Raw genomic sequence first — 21,545 nt, 5'->3', positions numbered from 1 at the left:
TTTTTCTAATCCAATTTAAACGATCTTCTTCGACAGTTGCATATGCGTCAACTAAATATTGTTGAAATAACCGTCCACCTTTTAATAAAGTACTATTTTCATTAGAAATTTCTATCTTGAATTTGATAAGTAATAAAAGCTCGCATTGACATTCTTTCTCTCTTTTTTTCAGAATCACTTGCATTTTGTTGCAATAATAAATTTATTTTATAACCATCTTCACCATAAGGAAAAAGTATTGGATACTGTAATGACATATATTTTGGATGTATTCTTGAAACACGTTGCATTTGTCCACTATTGGATTCGATAATTACATCTTTATTTGAATTGAATTCTCCAATATCACCAACAACTAACCCACTAATTTCATCACTTATTGGCTGTTCATATTGTTTACTATCAGTAGGTTGACGATTAAGTATGCTCATACTTAATGAGGGTAAACAATCGTTTTCATATTTATCTCTCATTGTTCGAAATTCTTTTACTAACTCATTATTTTCATCAAACATCTTAATAAGACCTTCAACAATATCTGCCTTAATATGTGAATTAGCATGGGTAGGATCAATAGCCTTTATACGATTTGATACCTCATTTTTTGTGTCATATACATATAATTGAGCATATTTAGGACATTCTCCGTTAGAAGGTAATATAGAACCCATTAAATGATGTATTTGACCGCTTATTTTAAAAACATAAGGACCTGATCCAGTATTGATTTTTTTATCAATTGTTGCTCCCATAGATGTAAAGGAGAACATTGAATTGTAAACTCTAATATTCTCTCTAAAATGTTTACTTTCTGAACCATTATTAGGATCTAATAATTTTTCCAAAAAATATGGCGTTGGTTTCGATTGTTCAAGCTTGATTTGTCCCTTTTTACAACAGCTTGTATAGATAAGCGGTGCATTGGACGATGATTGTTTAATGGCTTCTCCAAACCAAAAACATGCATTGCAATGATTACATGCATGAATATTATCGCCTGAATCTTCATACTGGACAATCAATCCTGCAACAATAATTCCATTTTTTATTAACAATTATTATAACTATTGTTTTCTGAAAACAACAACTGAAGTTTAACACAAAATACCTTCTCTATTCTTTTGATATGATGCCTGACCATATGCATGTGAGCATCGACCTGAACGTAAAATTGCACAAAAATCAGTTACATTATCCATAAAAATTAGTTACATTATTCTTAGTTGATGGTTAATTGCAAAAGATAAACCTGTGACTATATCAGTTTGTACAAATTTACATGAATTGGTTTCCTTGAAATGCTCCGACTCTCCTGCAATACAAACCAAAACAGTTTAATGATAGTCAAAAATCATAAACAATGGCCTACAGGTTCTTACTCCACTGAATCAACTGAAAATTAGAAAACAGAAATGATACACTATAAAATTTAAAAGATTGGAAAGCCAATGTCAGCTATGCTACTAACTAAACCACAAAAATACAAAAGCCAATTAATGACTCACATGTACTCTTTTTGAGTCCCAAGAACAACAGAAATACAAAGAAGAAATAAAAAATAATAATAAAAAAAAAAAAAAAAAAAAAGCATTAACACCTAGCCATTGTCAACAGCTTTATCAAACAATCTCTGTAGCTCACACATTGTCATTTAACAACCATGAAACATTCCATGTCTAGGTTGCAGTTTAATACTAAGAAATAGAAACATTTAATAAGGGCACCAAATTACATACCTGTCATAGATAAACACAATCAACTCGTTCATATTTCAGCACTCACACATTTTATAACTCTCAAGTAACTTCCTCCACTAATTTCTAAACCAAACATCACAGAAACAAATACAAACCAACACATATGCTCTAAATTAAAGAACCACAATACATAGTGGTTTTAGAACCCTTGTTCCACCAAGCAAACAGCCCCTAATAATCAAGCAAAGCCTTCAAACTCTAATAGATGAAGAGAAAACGAAGACCAACCACATAGAAATTTCAAATCGCCATTGCTAATCTTCAAAACTTTATTATGTGGCAGCCATTAAGCTCAATCCAATTTCAACAAATAACTTCACCAATACTAACTCAAAAAATTCACAGCAACAAATACCCACCCCACATACAAAGTTGCCCGAAAAGTTTCCATCTTCACTTAAATTTCAATATGGCAATCAAAACCCAATTTCCACAATAAATAAACCAAATATCCAGCCATAAACAGAAATTGATTTATACCTTGAGCAGCATTTTCATCATTATCTCTCAATTGCATCTCATTCTGACATTCATTAGATCCTCCAGCATTGTCTGGATCAAGCACTGTAACCAACAACGAAACAATATTTACACTTGCAGACACAATTCAAACAATATGACTTAATATATTTACACTTGCAGACACAATTCTTTTTCTTCACACTACGTATAAACGTCAATGCTTAAGAAAGCATAAAACCTCTACTCACTTGCTTTCAATCTCTTTGATCTGACATGACTACATTCAGATTTTCCTTGATCAACTCGATCACCTGTAGATTGTTCTAAGAACCTCTTTATCCCTCTCTTGGCATTCTTAGCTGCCATCTCTGTATTTACACATATAATCCAATTAAAATGTGGAAGAAACAACTATTAACACTTAATTAACAGATCCAGCTAGTTATACATACATCTACTCTGTACCTTTTTAGATTCAAAGAGGCGTGTCTTCTTTTATATTCTTCTTTGGCTCAACTTTGATAGAGACTGCAAATACAAACAGATCAATTTCAGTGTATGATTAATAGTTTAATATAAATACTCATAGAGGTTTACCCAATTCTTACTGTTCTAGATTTCGATTCCCTCGCCGAGGTCGGTTGATTATGGAGCTCGATTTCGATAGAGGCTTCCTGAGAAGGATGGATCACTTTCCTTCTTTATATATAGCAGAAGGAATTATAAATCGAAAATTGCAAAGAAAATATCTTGCACCACTGTTTTTGATTTTTATCTCTGAGGTCGGTTGGTTATAAGACTGGATTTTGATAGAGACTTCCAGAAAAACATGAGGTCGGTTTCAACTGTGGTTATCTATGTTGCTTCAATAGAGATTTCTGGAAAAGAAAGAAGTCGGTTCCAACCCGTAATTAAAAACAAAAAGGAGGGTAAAAGCGTCATTCAATTGGGGCTCGAATGAACAGTGAACCGAGCTTTAGGGCTCGAATGAACAGTGAACCGAGCTTTAGATATATGTATAATTGCCAAAAGAGAGAATGAGAATTGGCCTAGACTGCAACAAGTCGGTTAAAACTGTTCGGCCCAAGTCTAAACTGTATCCCATCCGAGCAAGTCATGATTACATTATCTGTTGGAATGCATAATTTAAAAATTCCAATCACGCACCATAAATGCTTTGCAGTCTTTGATTACAAGTCATCATGCCACTATACAACCAGGGAAGAATGAAATTCCACAATAATGAGTAACATTAAACCTGGAAGCCAGCATTAAACAAAAGTGAAAGTCCAAAGTTAAGCCGCCAAAATTTCTCCTAACCGAAGTTTGCAGAAAATCCAGAAATCCAATCCACATCACTATTTTGAAGCAACCCTCCAGCTGCTATACTTGTAGAAGTAGTCAGTCTAGAACCATCAACATTCAAATTAGCAGATACATTCAAATACTTTAAGGTAAAGCAATTTACCAAGCAACAATACTCAGCTCTATATGCCCTTCTTTTGCAATGTCATCTTAAGTTCTGGAAACTTCGTTCTTCTAGTTATGTTTATGATTCTAGATGAGGAACTAGATAATAATTTTGCTGTAACATGAGTTTCAAGTTACATCCATCCACCTATATCCAAGTTATCAAATATTTTTAATCAAAAAAAGTCTACAGATATTGTTATCTTGAATGACTAAAAGGATTGCATACGCTGGACAGGAGGTAATTCATCAAAAATATTGAATTATTTAGTCTTTTAAAACCAAACATTTCATAAAGATATGGAACAAAATAACAAACGAATAGTATTTGCATAATACATCATAATTTTTTCAATGCCTATTGTACAATGTATAGTTGCAAGAAATGTTTACATCGTTGAATCTCTAAAACAGATTGCATATTGGGCATCTAATCAAGAATGCCTGGTGTTGGAAAGCAACAAAATGAACATCCTGCTTAACCCCAGGTGTTGTAAAGTACCAAACTGGTAAACCATCTTTCTCTGAGACTGGAGTTTTGCTCCAGGTGCTTGATTTCAAGCTGCAGATATTGACGATATTGAGATGCTAACAAAAAGAGTAGCCTCTCTTGGTTAGTTGAACTTCCACGTTCTGATGTACTTATTATTGTGTGTGGTGATAACCTTCTTCATCCCGACCGCTAAGCAAGTGATGGGAGGTCGACTGCTTCTAGGAATGCTATCAATTGAAGCATTTTGCGAAAGCCTTCGTCCTGTCATTCTTTGGATGGTGCCACTTCCAACTACGTTTTGATGAGAACTTGAACTTGAACTTGACAATAAGTTGCCTTCCAAAACAAACCTTGAAACTACTTCACCTGTGTTCTGATTCAGTATACGTAGCACACCATCTATTCCACCAACCACCAAGCTTGATGCATCATTTCTCAGGTGTTGCATTGAATATACCACATTTGGACTCACTCGTGTCTCCCATAAACATCTTCTTGTCCTACATTACATAAAAAAAATGGTAAAAAAAAGTTCAACCAATGACAATATAATTATATCATCTGCTACTGTCGAAAGAAAAACTCAAGGGTGGAGAAGGAGACAACCAAATGCAAGTTCACATCATTACGATAGCAACTGAAGTCAAATAATTAACATACCTGAGGTCCCAACAAAATACATATCCAGCAGTGGATCCAGCGAACAGCAGGTGAGATGAGGGGTTGAAACACATAGTCGTTATGCCTGTCATGAAAAATTGAAACTCAATTTAAGCTCTCTCAGGATTATAATTTCCTACCACTCCCAGAAAGAGGATTCCAAAAACAAACTAGTATGTTATAGAGTATATCATGAGTGCCAACATTTTAAAACAACTGCAATGAACATTTCTCTTTCCCATGCATTCAATAAGGATAAAAGAGGCAAAAGATAAAATAAAATAAAATAAATGACAAGAATACATTACAGAGTAAGAAACCAATTATGATACACTACAATCATGGGTGTTAGTTTGACCCCATTTCAACGATTTGGTTTCCAAAGAGTTCTGGGGAATCCCACAACCCAAAAGCCGGGAATGTAAATTGGAACATTAAACATAGTATAATTAGGGGATAGCCTTTATAAGTAGGCGTTATTGTCAAAGGGGAGACTTGGCATATATGTAACTTCCTGAAGTCTTGTTTTCTCTATTTTTGCATTTTCTGTAACACTCTTCTCTATTCTCTCTCTTTTCTAATCTTTCTCTACATCACTCATTGTCCTGCATCACTAAGTCATCAGAGTTACCGCCTACCACTGAGGATAAAAGGGCTAACGAAAAAACTACAGGGTGGAGGCTAAAGAATAACAACTGATGACATATGTTGCAAGGCCACACATGGACAAAAGTATTTATACACAGTACCGCTGATGAGGATAAGCCAATAACTCGATAGAAACTCATTTGTTTACAGAAAACAAAATTTCCAAGGATGTTGAGGCTATATAAGAAAGGAAAGAGAAGCAAATATTTCTCATGACTTATATGAGACGACCATAGTTAGAGGCCCCATAGAGCAGGCATAGAATGTAACCTGTGGAATGTGTCAGTCTTAATTCTGCAACCCGCTGATCAGATAAAAGATTAGACACCGTGATACTGCCAAGAGAAGAACCGCTAAGTATCAACTGATCATCACTCAAACACAAGCATGTCACTGGACCAGCATGCATTCTGCAATCAAGAATCAAAACCTGTGAGCAGTATAAAATGCACATTTCAGCAGCAATCAGGACTTGGGACAAAACACATTCATTGAATTTAGTAGTGCCAGACAAATGTTTTCTAAAGTATATTTGATTTCCCACTTGATCAAGAATTTTATGTGTCTGTTGAGACTTAAGTTCATGTCTAGAAGTCAAACACTAGTTTCCTAGGTCATATACAAGAAATTTCTCCAAAAGTCATATCACAAGTCACCTCCAGTATTCTTGACTGTAACAAAGAAACATCTTTCAACAAGAAGAGGAAAAAGTCTTAGAGTACATACTTAACGATTTGAGAACATTGTTGACTGTACATGTCAAATACACGAGCTGTCCCATCCACACAGCCAACCACAGCATCAGGATCGCAGTAACTTTTTACAGAGGAAATAATTAGTGCATGCCAAAAGCAAACCTCCAAACAGATATCAAAATCCATTGCCAAACAAATATAATTGAATGACCAAATGAAAAAGCATCTTGGATAGCATTTAAATTCAAAATCAATACAGTTCACTTGTATAAGAATAGTAGGATACAGTCAATCAAAATTATATTTTAGAAGAACCAAAAGATATTAAGAGAAGCTTGTGTCTGCTACATGCTTAAAGAAAGCAAAATACTAAAATCTTAAGTTTTACGTTATTCATCCATACCACGCATATTGTTTTTCTCATTAAGCAACATATGCTAGCACTTACATGCCCAACAAGGCAACAATAGATAGTGAGAGTACTTAATAATTTATCGACATACCGCATGCATAAGCCCTTTGGAAAGGTGCCCTCACGCGAGGGGAATATACTTCTTATCCCATTCCGCCTCCATATGCATATACGACTGCCAACCAAACCAACAATCTATAAAAAAAAAAAAAAAAAAAGTGGTGCATACAGAAATAAGATAGTTTCCTTTAATAGAAGACAACCATATACTTTTAATCAAATAATTAATCAAATGTACTATCTAGTCAGAGTAAAGACTAAAGGTCAAGTAATTATACCATTCCATCATCCATGTCATTCTAAAATGAAAATGGGAGGAAAAGGGAAGGTGAATATGACATATGCTATTTACATGTATAAGGAAGCTAGACAAATGCATGTAAGTATAATCAAAGTAGTATTTTGAGTTACCTTGCTCTCATCAAAATCAAAGTCAACTAAAGGGACTTTGTCTGGAATGGGATATTCTCCCACACATTTATAGCTTTCCAATGACCAAAGGCGCATAACCTAGCATAATGGTCATGCCAAAAGTCAGACAAATTACAATGAAGAGAAATCTCATGAGAGGATTACCAGAAAGCTAATAGCATCCAACAAGTTCTGGTGTTTAGTAACAAAAACTATGAAGAGAAGAAAGAGTTGGTCTAGCAAAGAAAGGTCTGTTGATAAAACTCATTCAGTTTGGGTATGGCATTGTTATTACAACCCTGAAATGTAGTCACATACTAATACCTACAACTTGAATACTACTGTAGCAACTCAATAATTCTTAAGCATATCCATTTATAATTTGCAACATGTATGTTTCTTACCACAAGAACATCCAGAAACATAGTATACAGTTGAAGTATCATCACAGCAGAAATGCATGAAGGAATTGTGAAGTAGGAACATATGAATAGTCCTTAATCCTTCTGCCGATCAGGAGTCGGAAGCTTTTGATTTTAGATAGCACAAGTTACGGAACTTGTAAATATATTTTTATATATAGGCTAGTTTGGTAAGCTGTGCACAGGGGAAATTACCTTATCACCAATGCCAGTAAGAAGCAAACCCATCTTCTTTCGGCACTGATCAACCCTAATAGAAAGCAAGGTTAGGAAAATGATATCATCTGCATATGTGCCTTCTTAGAAGCACAGAGCCTAATACAGCAGAAATGTAGCTTGAGAATTTGTTTGATGTGTCAGGCTCAGAGATGTGTGATACCAAATATTTAGATTTTACACAGTTCCTACTCTAAAAGTGTCATTAAATTTGAAATATTAGGCATGAAATGTCCAGAGGTTTAACAGCCATTACAACATGGATTAACATAAAACTGATTCATATCCCATACTAATACACCCTTCCCTTGCTTCAATTAATGCTCTAAACATAACCATTTTGGTGGCAGTGAATGTGAATGATTCCAACTATCTTCCGTATTGCCAACAAAAAAGAAGTGTTTTGTTCAGAGTAAGAATTTTTTTTGGTAGTTCTTTTCAGCAACCAAAAACACAAAAAACTCTATATTTCTCGGTATCAAACGGATCACTCCTTGTTGGTCTCATCACCGCCCCTCTCTCTGGACCAATCATAGCATTGGTTGTTGGTCTGAAGTTATAAACATGTTGCAAATGCCACATTCATCCGATTCAAACTTAAGTCCTTCCAACTCTTATGAATTACTCATCTTCACTGTGAGCTTCATCATCTGATCTTAACACCTATCCTTCTCTCCTAATTTTTATGCATTCACTAAGTACACCAAGCTTGCCTCCCATTTCCTATACCTATGGCGCAAGTCACCACTTGAACGTCATTCAATTTACCGCTAGCTGAGACAACCGATATCTGTAGCAGTTGTTATGCTCCAATTTTCTATTAATGACTTCGAGTTTCTGGTCATTTCTACACTATCCACTCGATTCTTCCTCAACTCTGACTGTCTAGAAACTTCACACCTTTGATTCACCCCCTAAATTGTTGAGGTTATGTACTCTGCTTTGACACCTTAAACTTCCCATTTCCCATTTATGGTGTCTTACTCATTAAATTCAGAACAAAAGAAACCAGCGGAATTCAAAGACAGAACTACAAGACTTAAAATTAACCACAACAACTCGGACAAAAGTAAAGAAAGAAATGTGACTGTAAAGACAAAAGGCAGTACCCAACGGAGTGAGCTCTCCAGTGATCAACCTGAACCCGACCTTGCTGTAAAGCCAGTCTATGATGCCGCAGAGCCATCTCCTCCAAATAAACATTCAAAGATTTCTCTGGGCACCCACTGGACCTATTCTCAGAACCCACGAGACCCATCTGCCACTTCTTGTAGTAAAGCGCTTCTAGCAACTTTGACTTGTTGATAATACCACTCCTGCATTAAAAATAAACAAAAACCCACTTCGCATTTACCTTAGTGTTTCCGAATGAAGAAGAAAAGATAGTTGGGAAGTGTAGGCAAGTACCAGGTTTTGCAGACGACGGAACAACGTGCGAGGTCGAAGAAGTCGAGAAAAGAGAAGATGATACAGAGGATGTCGTGGTCGAGAGATTGGATTCTGGCCGGAGCTCTTGAACTTCTGGTTGGCCTCTTCTTGGGATCCATCTCCGCCGGGAAGCTAGCGAGCTGAAACGTGTTTTGATGATGTAGCAAGGAAGGACAGCCTAGTCTGGTTTTTACTGTCCACATTTGTTTCACAAATTATTATTATTATTATTATTATTTTGAGTAAATTCTTTATTTATTTTGGTTACAATAGGAGTCCAAATATGCCCAAAGCAAACAGAACAAACTCAATTAAACAGTAGAGCAATTTATTGGGGTTAAATCCCAATATATTTTTGGTAGTTAGAGGGAAGGAAATGTTTTGACATGATCTCTCAGCATGAATTCGTTTCTAATTCCTAGGAAGTTTTTGAAAAACCGTGTGATCTTGATTAAAAAAACTAAACTAAACATCAGAACAGATGTTGGGTCTTGAAACTTCATCAATATCAACAAGGTAAGCTTGGGAAGCATGCACATGAGGGTCTTCTGAGATGATGAGGCCAAGATCATGCTTAATATTATTTTTGACTAAAGCATCGGCTGTCATGTTGCACTCATGAAATATATAAGTGAGGTTGGTGTATACAAGAGCATCAACAATTTAAGAACCAAGAGGGTGTAAAGAGATATTAAACCTTTGCATCAATTAAACCAGGATGGTTGAGTTAGACTCAATCTTAAGGTTAAGGATGCGACAATTAGAAACCAAGAGTTTGAAGCCAAAAAAATTAAGAAACTGTTATTACTACACCTTGAAATTGCTAAGAATATTATCAAAAAAAAAAAAAAGGTTAGGACTTAGTGAGTACTTCTTTTTGTAATATGTCTGCTAATTGCTTTTTAATTGAACATTATTAAGAGAAATGAATTTATTTCTTGATTACATATATCTGAGTGATACATACGACCGTCTTGATGATTTGAGATTTGAAATAAGTTGTGTCTGCTCGTAGCTCAAGTAGAGAAAAACCTCTCTTGTAATTAAGAAAAAGAACTTCAGGATTTACAGGAGTATCATCACATGGGAAGTGCATTCAACATTTGTACAACCACACTCATTTTAGGTCTTTGCTTGGGGTCGTACTTGAGACAGCTAAGAGCAATCCTAAAATACTCTATAACACTAGCTTCGTTTAATTTCTGCCTCAAAATCCTTGAGTCCACTAAATCCATGTGCATGTTTTTGGCAACAAGCTTCTTGGCACATTGAGGAAGCCGTAACCTGAAGGAAGGATGGATGTCCATGGAACTCGGAGGCTTCCCAGATGCTATCTCCAACATCAAAACTCCGAAGCTGTACACATCGCCTTTCAATGTCGCCCACGATGCCCTATCGAATAAATACTCCGGTGGCCTATACCAGAGAGAACCAGCATTGATATAGGTTGACAAGTGCGTCTCTGAGGGTTCCAGCATTCGAGCCAGCCCGAAATCAGTAAGATGAGCCTCAAAATTAGAGTCTAATAACACATGGCCGGCCTTTATATCCCTGTGAATGACTGGTCTTTGCAATCCATGCAAATATTTAAGAGCATCAGCAACACCCTTCACAATCTTCATTCTTGTTTCCCAAGGCAATGCCATCGGATCCCGGACTCCCCGCTGTCCATGCAGCCACTCGTGGAGACTACCATTCTCGATGAACTCATAAACAAGAAACCTGCCGGAACTGGACATGCAACGTCCTAGAAGCTTGACAAGATTGGGATGGCGGAGCTTCCCTAATGTTTTTATTTCAGCATGAATATACGAGAACCCTCCAAATGCATTTGAGTCCAAATATTTCAAAGCCACAGTAGAGCCATTGGAGAGCTCAGCCTTGTATATCGGACCGAATCCGCCTACACAGATAATGGAGTTTGGAGAGAAGTTGTTGATGGCCTTGGCCAGCTCCTGCCTGGAGAAGAATGTAAGAGACATGTTTGGTGCAGTACTCTTCACCCACCAAAGCAGAGGGAGGCATGTCCAAGTGCAATAATGATCCTAAAATAGTAGCCATTGGCCAACATCAGGACAAAAATGCGGCGATAAACTCAATACGAGTTATGCAAACAAGAAGGCAGCTCTAGAGATAAACAGATTAGTATGATGACGAAAAATTCTAGTGATTAATGCCATTAGCCAGTGGACCTATTGCAAGAACCATATCTACCACTGCTTCCTTGTAGTAAATTAAAGTGACTTGTTACAATCGTCCTCCTTCGGTGAAATAACAAAAACCTTTTACACATGAGAATTCCAGGAAAGATAAGATATGCAAAAGATGATGCGAAGTGGGAGTCAAATAATAGCTGCATAAACGTTTCATTTATCATACACGTGTAAGGGAGGAGCTGCATAATCGCTACGGATAGAAACCTGTCGCAATCCAAGAATAACAAGAAAGAAATGGATGACGACGGAGGATAAGGACATGTCATTTTAGGATATAGGTGCTCCCAATCCATTTGCATAGGAAACTTCACATGCAGACACTCTTGTACGCTACGAGGATTTGAGGATTGCAAGTGAGAATGAAATTCTTCAGCGAAAAGACCAAAAATGAGACTGCGATTTGGAGCTCATATGCTGATATTGCTTGATATTTTAGTCAGCTTAAGTTTCGACATCTTAGATATATTAAACGTTTCATCATAAACATATGTAAGAGAGGAGCTGCATAATCGCTACAGATAGAGACCTGCCGCAATCCAAGAATAACAAGAAAGAAATAGACGAGGACGGAGGATGAGGGCATGTCATTTTTTTTTTTTTTGGGATACAAGGACATGTCGATCATTTTAGGATAGGTGCTCCCAATCCATTTGCATAGGAAACTTCACATGCAGACGCTTGTACACTACAAGGATTTGAGGATTACAAATGAGAATGAAATTCTTCAGCGAACAGACCAAGAATAAGACTGCGGTTTGGAGCTCTTATGCTGATATTGCTGGATATTTTAGTCAGCTTAAGGTTCGACATCTTAGATACAGTAAATTCATAGGGCATAGCTAAGGAGAAAGAAAGATACGAACAGAAACCACAAGGAAAGAGAAGCCATGATTAAGTAATTTAAAAACATAGAAATCCTGACTGGCATGGATGCAGAAGCAAAAGTCGTATTAAATATTCAAGTCTGTATAGTATTTGTGTACCATGTGTGAGTCTGCATAGGTTTTGTGTACCATGTTAAATATATGCAGAAGCAAAAGTCATGTTAACTCCTGACTTGCTCACTTCTAATATTCCAAATACTCAGAAAGAGAAAAAGAAAAGAAAAAAAATCAGCATTAGGCATAAGACGAAGCTAGAATTAAAGATCAGCAAGTGCAGCTAGCAAAAGCCAATCAGTAGGGGACCAAGAAAATCCAGGAACCTATCCACCACTGCAAATGAAACAAGAGAACAGGGGGTTGAAGGGAGGGAGGGAGTACAGCAAACTGGAAAACCAGGATCTAAGAGAGACACCCATGCTAAAATATAATAAACCAAATACATCATCAATAAGCCAAGAACCAATCAGTTACTATTCCAACACAATGCCTATAGAAATAAATATCCCTGATTTTGCAAACCAAAACAGAAAAGTGGATTAGCAATGATCGATCAGTAAAACCAGCCAGAAGTGTAGAGGCAGACTACTGCAATCTGGAAGAAAAGGGAGCACCAGCAGCACCATGAATGAGTTGGAGAAGAAATGAAACTAAAGCACTAGCGAAGCGCAGAAAATGAGCTACTAAGAAAGGACAACAACTTAAGAAATAACGCAAGCCTAAACTAAATTCCTGCTAGAGGAACCGAGGCCCAGGCTTCAATATAAGCACAAAAGCTGCCAACTGCAGTGCAGAGAGAGTGAATGTTTGAAGAGAACCAGCTCCAGCAAGGAACTAGGCAAAAAAACTTCAACTCCAGCTAGAAGAACCAAACCAGCTCCAGCAGGGAAATAGGCAAACAAACTTTATTTATTTATTTATTTGGTAAGTAAGGGGTCAAAAAGACCCAGAAACAAAGAACCAGACTTAAAAAAACTAGCTAGCTTGGCCTGTCATCAGGCCTAACAGAGATTCTTCTTTGCCGGGTTACTCCATCAAGATCATCAAGATAAGCAGAAGAGGCATGAATAGGAGGACCATCAAACTCAATTATCCCATAAGCATGATTGATGCTCTCCTTAGCAAGGCAATCTGCAACCATATTACTTTCTCTGTAAATGTGCTTTAGGGAGAAGCAATGGAAGCTTCTAATCAAATTTTTGCAGCAACAAATAAGCAATCCCATGGGATGAAGAGCAACGTCAGTATGAGAGATCAACTTCGCTAGAATTGCAGAATCCATTTCTACTTCAATACTCAGTAATGTGACATTTAAGAGCTTGTTGAAGACCATAATATAGGCTCCAAGATTCAGCATCTAAAACTTCACCGCCCAAGTTTATCTGAAAACCCTTGATCCATAATCCATTAGAACATCTGATAACCCCTCCAGCACCAATCTTTCCAGAATGTCCATTTCTACTACCATCAATGTTTAGTTTATAGGTTCCATGAGGAGGTTTCATCCAATTTAGAAAGATAAGACAATTAGATTTGTTCAAGTCAGATTTCAACTGAGCATTATTCCATTCAGAGATAGCAGCATTAATGACCATACCTGGATAATTTGGTTTTCAAAAGTGAGCCTCAAAAATATAGGCCAACATAAAAGAACCAAACCATCAGGCAAACAAACTTTAGCTAGGCAAACAAACTTTAACTCTAGCTAGAAGAACCAAACCATCAGGCAGAACCACATAAAATATGCCTAGAGAAGAAGGAATAGGCCAACATTAGATCCAAACTGACTATTTCAGAAGCATACATCATCCTGAAATAAAGACACAATTGTGAAAGGAGTGGCATCCATCTAATGGAGTGAAAAATAAGAACATTTCCTAGGGAATGTTCAACCTTTTTAACTGTACTCATTATATGGAAGCAACAAAAGTGCATCGAAGATATTATTGCAATTCATAGAGTCATCAAATGCCAAAGAGGCTCACATATAAAATAAGGCTATAAAATTTTGAGCATTGCAAGGCAGAGAAAATTACATTTCAGACAATTCATAGAAGACATGAATCAATCAGAATACGAAGTTGGTTGCTATAATGTTAATGAAGTCTACTATTGAAATGAAATTGCAGTTTATAACTTACGAACAATATTATTTTAGTTTACGTCATATTGACAGATTAACTATGAAGCACATATAGGCATGCTTCACGTGGCAGTGACTACTCGCCATCCTTAACAGCGTCACAGGAGAGGAACAAACCCATTGCTAATATACTGACTATTGACACCGTAGAAGAAGAAAAAGTTAGCACTTTTTAAGTTTCTATTTTTACTTATCTTTATACCAGAAATGTCAAATGCAAGACATTGCAGACATACAACTAACTAAAGGGGTTTAATGGGATATAGATTTTTAAGAACCTAAATGAGATATTCAAGGTATGGGCAACCATAATACACAGCCAGCTGGAAGAAATTAGAGAATTTAGTCTTGTAAGTACCCAATGAAATGGAAGATCCACATCACAGAACCTGAACCTAAATGTTCAAAAGGCAATAGAAGGGTGGAGCACTCCAAATGATATGGATGAGCCTCTACTGCCCCTAGAAACTTGCAAGAACTCTGATATAGATTTATATAATGATATAGAATTATATCATGTGTTTCTCCTAGAGTGACATTATTCTCCACATGCATGGCCTCTCAAACTGAAGTTTATAGCACTGCTTCTGCATAGAGGAATTCAAAATTTAATACCTCCAATGAATGAAGAGTTCCAACAATTAACATACATCACGTCCAAAAAAACAATTAACATACATAACAGAATGCACGTTGATTAGCTTTACAAAAACTAAAATGATTATATATAAAATCCGAAATAATAAACTATAAACTCTTCTTAAAAGCAAAAAAGACTAATTATCACATACAGTACAATATCCAAAAGTTTTCTTTGTTTTCAAAATAGAATATCTTATAACTATGTAACCAGAAAAGAGTCGGGAAGATAAATGTTCGTAATGCTATCGCCATATTTTTTCTAGTAAGTTCAAAATACGACAGCTGACATATTTTTCATGATGCTATAGGAAATTGCTGTTGCGCTGGCTCAAGCAACTAACCTAAGAACAAAGCCTTTCCGGAAATCTTTGAGCCAAGATCTATAAGAGTTTACTGGTAAACCTGATGAGACAAGAGCTTTGTTGTTAGTGGTGGTCAACTGTGATTTTACACTTTTACAAGTTGTTCATTAGTCAAGGTCTTAATGTTATAAAGGCCTTCAGCCAAAGTTTTAATTAAGTTTCCGGCCTGATATATCTCTATATTTTATTAAGGTCGTACTACATATAGTGCTGTTCTGATGCAGTATAGAACTAGACCCATTAGTTTTCAGTGCTTGAAAAAGAAATGTTATACAATAATCAATAAGAATATTAGGAGCTTTGAGAATGTAAACCATTGAATCATGTACATTCTTATTGATTCCCTCCTAAACCATTGAATATTAGGAGAATGTAATCAATAATCATCATTTGACAAATAAATCATGTACATAATTGTTTACTTTTACACCAAAATATTAGTGCATAACAACTGACAAGTACCTGAAAGTAAACGAAATGTAAGAGATCCTTCAACATTTTAGCTCATAAAATCATGTCATTATCAATCTCAATGCAGGGGATATGTGCTATCTTGGACCAATCTTCTCTATCCCTCTGGCAGCTTTGTTTTAACAAAGGACATTTGCGGATGCAAAGATATGAAAGAGGTGTCAGCCCCTCTTCAGGTAAGCACTGGAGCTTACGACAGTGGCTGATTTCCAATTTTTCAAGAGCTGTGAGTTTTTGAAGCCCTTTATCAAGTGATGTTAGATTTGGAAGTCCACAGATGGAGAGAGAGGTAAGAGAGGTAGGCAGCAGCCCCTCTTCTGGAAAGCACTGCACATCAGCCCGCTTTCCACCCATGATACTCAAACATCTGAGAGAAACAAGATTTTTCAGCTTCCATTGCACTCTCTGTGTGACAAGTTTGTTGCAATCCCAAATGTAGAGTGAACTCAAATTGGAGGGCAAACCCCCATCAGGAAACAACTCAAGTTCTGGACATCCAGATATTTCTAAGTACTGAAGAGATAGAAGTTTGTCCATCAGTTCAGGAAGCGACCTCAAATTCATACAATCTGTTACCTTAAACTGGGTCAGGTTGGGTGTTGGCAACCCTCTATCAGGGAATGAAACCAAACTAGGACAATCCCAGATTTCCAAGAAACTCAGAGCCAAGAGCTCATGGTCTGGTTCACCCGAAAAAGAAAGTGATTTTAGACCTTTGCAGCTCCGAATTTTGAGATTGTTCAAGTTTGGGAACAGTTCCAATGGAAAGGACTCTAAAGAATCGCAACTACTCCATATGGCCAAGCTTTCAAGGGAAGCATAGTAGTGGTCAACAGGTATCTCTAACCTCCCACAGTTCTCAATTTCAATGGCTTTCAGTGTAGCAGGTAATCCATCCTTAGGAAATGACACCAGAGAAGAACAGTCAGAGATAAATAACTCCTGAAGACAAGGATTTGTTTCCTTCACATGACCAGGTATAGACTCCAGGACATGGCATCCTTCAATTCTGAGCCAGTGCAGTTCAGAAGGCAATTCTTTTAACTGCAACCCATCACAATATCCAAACTTCAAATCACGGATAGATGGAGCCCTTGGAAGGGAGGCCACCAGCTGCTGGCATTTGAAAATCCATAGTGTTGTCAGAGATGGAAGATAGTCGGGTAACCCTCCTGTTAGTTTGGGACAACGTTGTAGATAAAGCTCCTGAAGGCAAGGGAAAGCACCACCAACATTGTCACCTCCAAAACAGGACCACTCCTGCCACTCAAACATATCCTCTAACTTCAAAATTTCTAGGGATTTAAACGGCTTATTTACTGCACAATCACCATAAAACTCAGCACCAACCTTCCCTACCCCATCCAACCCAGAGATACAAAGCTTTTTAAGAGACGGTAACTGCCCAAGTGGTGGCAAGAAGCAGCAATCTTTACAGTCTTTAAGACATAAAGATACCATATTGGAGAAGGAATGGTCTCCTAGCCAATCTGGAAATCTAGTACCCCCAAAATATTCAATTTTGAGTTCTTTCAAACTCACATGAGGTTTAAGACTTTCAAGTACATTCCTTTCATACTGTGAATCATCAGCATGACCAGCCCATTTCAAGACTAGCTCATCAAGGTACTTCTTAGCCTTCATATTCGCCTCCACAGCATACACATCATGGGTTACATTTTGTAGTCCTGAAATAGATAGTGTTCCGCGAAGTTGCTGGAGCTCTCTCAACTCCTTGATGTTGCGTCCACTATTTTTGCCAAGAACAAAATCAGTTAATGTCTGTAGGTTCTTCATTTTACTCATCTGTAATGGCATCTCTTTTAACTTGGTATGACTAATGTCCAGATGACGCAAGTTGACTAGTCTTCCCATGTTTGTTGGCAACTCAGTAAGAGAGAAACAGCATGACAGTATCAGTGTTTTCAATTGGTATAAGGTACTTACGCTCTCAGGTAACCTCTGAATTGCAGTGTGAGAGAGATCCAAATGCCGCAGATGCTTCAAATTTCCCACTGATTCAGGCAACTCGCTGAGTTTGTACTGCGATAGAGAGAGAACTCGCAAGCAGCGTAGCCTTGGTAAAAGATCATGGGTTACCTTGTTAGACAAATGAAAGCGTCCATACGGTGCTTGAAATTTGAGTGGTAGGAAAGTGCGTAAGCCCTTAGCTTCATACAACATCTTAAATTTCTTGAAGTCATCATGTGCAGTTCTAGAAAATGACAAATGACGAGTCCTTCTTACCAGTTTATCTGAGACACCATCCTCCAACCGAAGACAAAATTCTCCAGAGACATATTTAGCCAAATCATTAACAAGGTCATGCATGACAAAAAGTGATTGATTTGTACTAGATTGCTGAAAAAGCGACCTTGATATTAGATCATGGAAATACTCTTCTCCCACTTCTTCCATCCTCTTCTTTCTTTTGGGTTGTTCTAAAAGATCTGCAGCCATCCACAACAGGACCAATTCGTTCCTTCCAAACTCATAGTCTTTGGGGAATATTGAACAATAAGAAAAACACTGCTTCAAATGTGATGGGAGATGGTCATAACTCAACCTTAGAGCTGGCAGAATGTTATGAGTTTCTTCAGACGAATCCCAAATCTCACTAGTAAGTATCTTATGCCAATCATCAGGATCTAGTCTTGATCGCAGGAGACCCCCAAGCATTTTTGCAGCTAATGCAAGCCCTTTGCACTTTTTGACAATTTCCCTCCCCATTTCTTCTAGGACTGGTTGTTCTCTTGACTCTACATTGTTAAAGGCATGCTTTGCAAACAACAGCCAACAATCTTCATCACTCAATTGTCTCAGACGATGAGATGGAACAGTGCCCATGATCAATGCAACATTTTCACTGCGAGTTGTCACAACAATCTTACTCCCATGAATCCCAGACAAGAAAGGTTTCTTCAAGTCGTCCCAATCAATGTAGTTCTCATTCCAAACATCATCTAGAACAAGCAGAAACTTCTTAGCCATCAGTTCATCTTTCAATTTAACTTGAAGCAAATTAAGATCAGTGATACCACAAGGCGCCGAAGTGATTGTCTCGAAAATTGTTTTAGTTATCCTCAACACATCAAATTCTTCCGAAACACACACCCATGCCTTGAGGTCAAAGTATCCCTTCACTTCATCATCATTGTACACAAGCTGAGCAAGGGTGGTTTTTCCAATTCCACCCATACCCACTATGGGAATCACACAAATCTTATTGCCACAAACATCCATACCATCTGAAAGCAACAACCTCACAATGACCTCTCTGTCCTCATCCCTACCATACACACTAGACTCCTCCACCAAAGAAGTTGCAGGCAATCTTCTTACTGCTACATCTTTAATACCCTCTTTCAATCCAAGAACATACTTCTTCTTAGCAATAAACTCTAGCCTTTCAACAACTTCCTCTATCTTGGGCTCCAACCATTCATCCAATGCATTCATTAAATACAATTTGACATCTTTTACCTGAATTCCGCCGCTGCTTCCGGATTCAGATTCCTCTTGAAGCTCTTTCTCCAAAGCTTCAGAGCTGAAGTCAGCCATGAGGTCCTCGGCATCATAGACAGCAGCTCTAAGCTCATCAAGCCATTCTTTCACAGCATGATTGGTTATCTGCTTGTCCTCGGCATCACTGAGCACGGAATTGACAGAAAGCAGAGTGATTTCTAGCTTTCTGAGAAGTCCAGCGTTGAGCTTGTTGCCGCGGATGAAGTCAACGACTTGACGAGAAGCCAATCTATCGAACAAGACCTGAAGGGAAGCAGAGAGGAAAGCTCCACCCACTACGCCAGCCATGTTATCTACCCTGCAGAACTTGAAGGATGATCAACTAACTACAAGCCTGCAACATCCCCTTGTTTGCTTCAGGGGTTTAGACTATAGTGCCCTGCAACAAAACAAATGGTGCTTCTTTGGAAAGCAGTTCACTAGTTTGTGGACAGAGGAATTCTTGCACAGGGGCCGCCGCACCACGTGGTGGTGCGGCCTCCAATTAGAAGAGATAAATTTTTTCTTTTTTTCTGAAACTGTCTTATGTTTTTAATGTTCAAAATACCCCTACTTGGGCACTGATTGGGCCGCCGCACTGCCACGTTGTGCGGGTGCAGTACGGAAGTCTCTCTCTTGTGCACATCGCATTGTACGAGTCACAATGTTTGAATTTTTTTTGAAATTATCAAAATATTTATAATTTATCTTTATTAATCTTGGATTTCAATTACTAATATTTGTAAACATATTTATTGATAGTCCATTTCTTTGAAATTATCAAAAGGGGCTGTGACCACTTACCCAATTTCAGCTTAAAAATTGCCCATTTACTCTACTAAGAGTTTTTTAACCTCATTTACCCAATCCAACAACTATTGACAGTTTTGCCCCCATTAATCAAATTGAAACTCATCGTCTCTCTCCTCTCATAATCTCTCTCTCTCTCTCTCTCTCTCTCTCTCTCTCTCTCTCTCTCTCTCTCTCTCTCTCTCTCTCTCTCTCTCTCTCTCTCTCCAGCCGGACGGCCAGATGTCGAGCGACGACGCCAAGGTGCGGCAAGTTGCAAGCGGTCTGAGTCTGATTTCCTCCGGGGCGTAGGTCATTGCTGAGAATACCGGAGGTTGTCGCTGAGATCGCCAGTGATCTGAGGAGGTCCCTTGATGCCGTCTAGTCCGGGATGATGATCTGGAGACGTCGAGAGATGGTGGCTGTGACGGTGGAGAGCGCCGGCTTGGGGCACCTGCAGGCCTGGAGGAGGCCGGTACGGACGAGCAAGCAGGGGTGTTGCTGCGTCGGGGCTGGGACCGGTCGGAGATGGGCTGCAGGTGAGCGACTGGAGAAGACAAAGGTTGTTCGGCCGGAATCGTGCCCGAATCGGGCTGGAGGAGCGTGGGTGGTCGGAGAAAAATTCAGATGGTTTTTTTTTTTCTGATTTTAATGGGAAGAGATGCGAGAATGGGGAAGGAAAAAAAAACTACTGCATCATGGATGAGACAAAGGATTCTCTCTGTGGGATGATGCATTCTCTCTATTGGAGTTTGAGAGAATGCGATGCAAGGAAGACGAAGAAGAGTTGATTTTGATTTTGGCTTCTAGCTCTGAGTTTTTGAAGTGGATTGTGATGAGGGTTTATTGGATGGTCTGTGAATAAATTTGGAATAAATTGAAGCGGTGTTAGTGTTTGGATCAATGAGGTTTGATTTTTGTTGGTATTTGCATGCTTAATTGAGGGGCAATAATGTTTCTACTGGGGCAATAATCACATTATTGGGTGGCAATAATCATATTATTAGGGGACAGTAATGTTTTTATTGGGAAACAATAATAAGATTAATTGGGGGGGAGGGGGGGGCAATAATAAGATTATTTATTTGGATAAACCTACTAAAACATTCAAAATTAAATACATCTTCATTTTTCACTAATTATTGATCCCCAATAAACTTGTTATTGAGGAGCAATAATATGTTTATTGGGGGGCAATAATATGATTACTGTGTATTATTGGGGGTAATAAAATTAGACGCCGGAATCTGGTCACCGGTCCGGTAGCCGGATTCTAGATTCCGGTCGCCGGATTCCGTCACCGGAGTCCGCGGTCGGCCACTGGTCACCGGAGTCCGGCAAGGTCTCCTATCACTTCTCTCTCTAAGTGACAAAGAAGGAGGGGGCAAAATTGTCCCAAAAAT

The 21,545-nt window shown here is 38.0% G+C and overlaps 4 protein-coding genes across 8 annotated transcripts; all 4 read right to left on the bottom strand.

Moving 5' to 3' along the window:
* Window positions 1-86: 86 nt before the first annotated feature.
* LOC112199062 lies at window positions 87-3,157 on the bottom strand. Of its 4 annotated transcripts, none has more exons than XM_024340124.2 (7): window positions 2,817-3,157; window positions 2,685-2,747; window positions 2,468-2,587; window positions 2,238-2,321; window positions 1,250-1,312; window positions 1,109-1,159; window positions 87-1,024 (listed from the first exon to the last, which is right to left on the bottom strand). In XM_024340124.2, the coding sequence occupies exons 3-7, from the start codon at window positions 2,583-2,585 to the stop codon at window positions 102-104; spliced, it is 1,239 nt and encodes a 412-aa protein (XP_024195892.1). In that variant the 5' UTR covers window positions 2,586-2,587; window positions 2,685-2,747; window positions 2,817-3,157; the 3' UTR covers window positions 87-101. The 4 variants fall into 4 exon arrangements, with proteins under 4 accessions (XP_024195892.1, XP_040369048.1, XP_040369047.1 ...); XM_040513114.1 differs by having other exon boundaries at window positions 2,828-3,156; XM_040513113.1 differs by having other exon boundaries at window positions 2,468-3,153.
* A 798-nt stretch (window positions 3,158-3,955) lies between these two features.
* LOC112182220 (F-box/WD-40 repeat-containing protein At3g52030) lies at window positions 3,956-9,322 on the bottom strand. Of its 2 annotated transcripts, XM_024320670.2 has the most exons (9): window positions 9,114-9,320; window positions 8,816-9,022; window positions 7,686-7,740; window positions 7,069-7,167; window positions 6,689-6,792; window positions 6,217-6,306; window positions 5,761-5,900; window positions 4,843-4,927; window positions 3,956-4,682 (listed from the first exon to the last, which is right to left on the bottom strand). In XM_024320670.2, exons 1-9 carry the CDS (start codon window positions 9,251-9,253, stop codon window positions 4,304-4,306), a joined length of 1,299 nt encoding a protein of 432 aa, XP_024176438.1. In that variant the 5' UTR covers window positions 9,254-9,320; the 3' UTR covers window positions 3,956-4,303. The 2 variants fall into 2 exon arrangements, with proteins under 2 accessions (XP_024176438.1, XP_040369046.1); XM_040513112.1 differs by lacking the exon at window positions 6,217-6,306 and having other exon boundaries at window positions 9,114-9,322.
* Window positions 9,323-10,213: 891 nt separating this feature from the next.
* LOC112199052 (phytosulfokine receptor 2) lies at window positions 10,214-11,116 on the bottom strand. The gene has a single exon (XM_024340120.1). It carries the CDS (start codon window positions 11,114-11,116, stop codon window positions 10,214-10,216), a length of 903 nt encoding a protein of 300 aa, XP_024195888.1.
* Window positions 11,117-15,724: 4,608 nt separating this feature from the next.
* LOC112198056 (putative disease resistance RPP13-like protein 1) lies at window positions 15,725-19,847 on the bottom strand. The gene has a single exon (XM_024339075.2). The coding sequence runs from the start codon at window positions 19,660-19,662 to the stop codon at window positions 15,883-15,885; it is 3,780 nt and encodes a 1,259-aa protein (XP_024194843.1). The 5' UTR covers window positions 19,663-19,847; the 3' UTR covers window positions 15,725-15,882.
* Window positions 19,848-21,545: the final 1,698 nt, after the last annotated feature.

Source organism: Rosa chinensis, chromosome 1, assembly GCF_002994745.2.
Source record: "Rosa chinensis cultivar Old Blush chromosome 1, RchiOBHm-V2, whole genome shotgun sequence".
Lineage (NCBI taxonomy): Eukaryota > Viridiplantae > Streptophyta > Magnoliopsida > Rosales > Rosaceae > Rosa > Rosa chinensis.
Note: the sequence above shows the minus strand (reverse complement) of the source record. Positions and strands in the feature narration are given on the sequence as shown.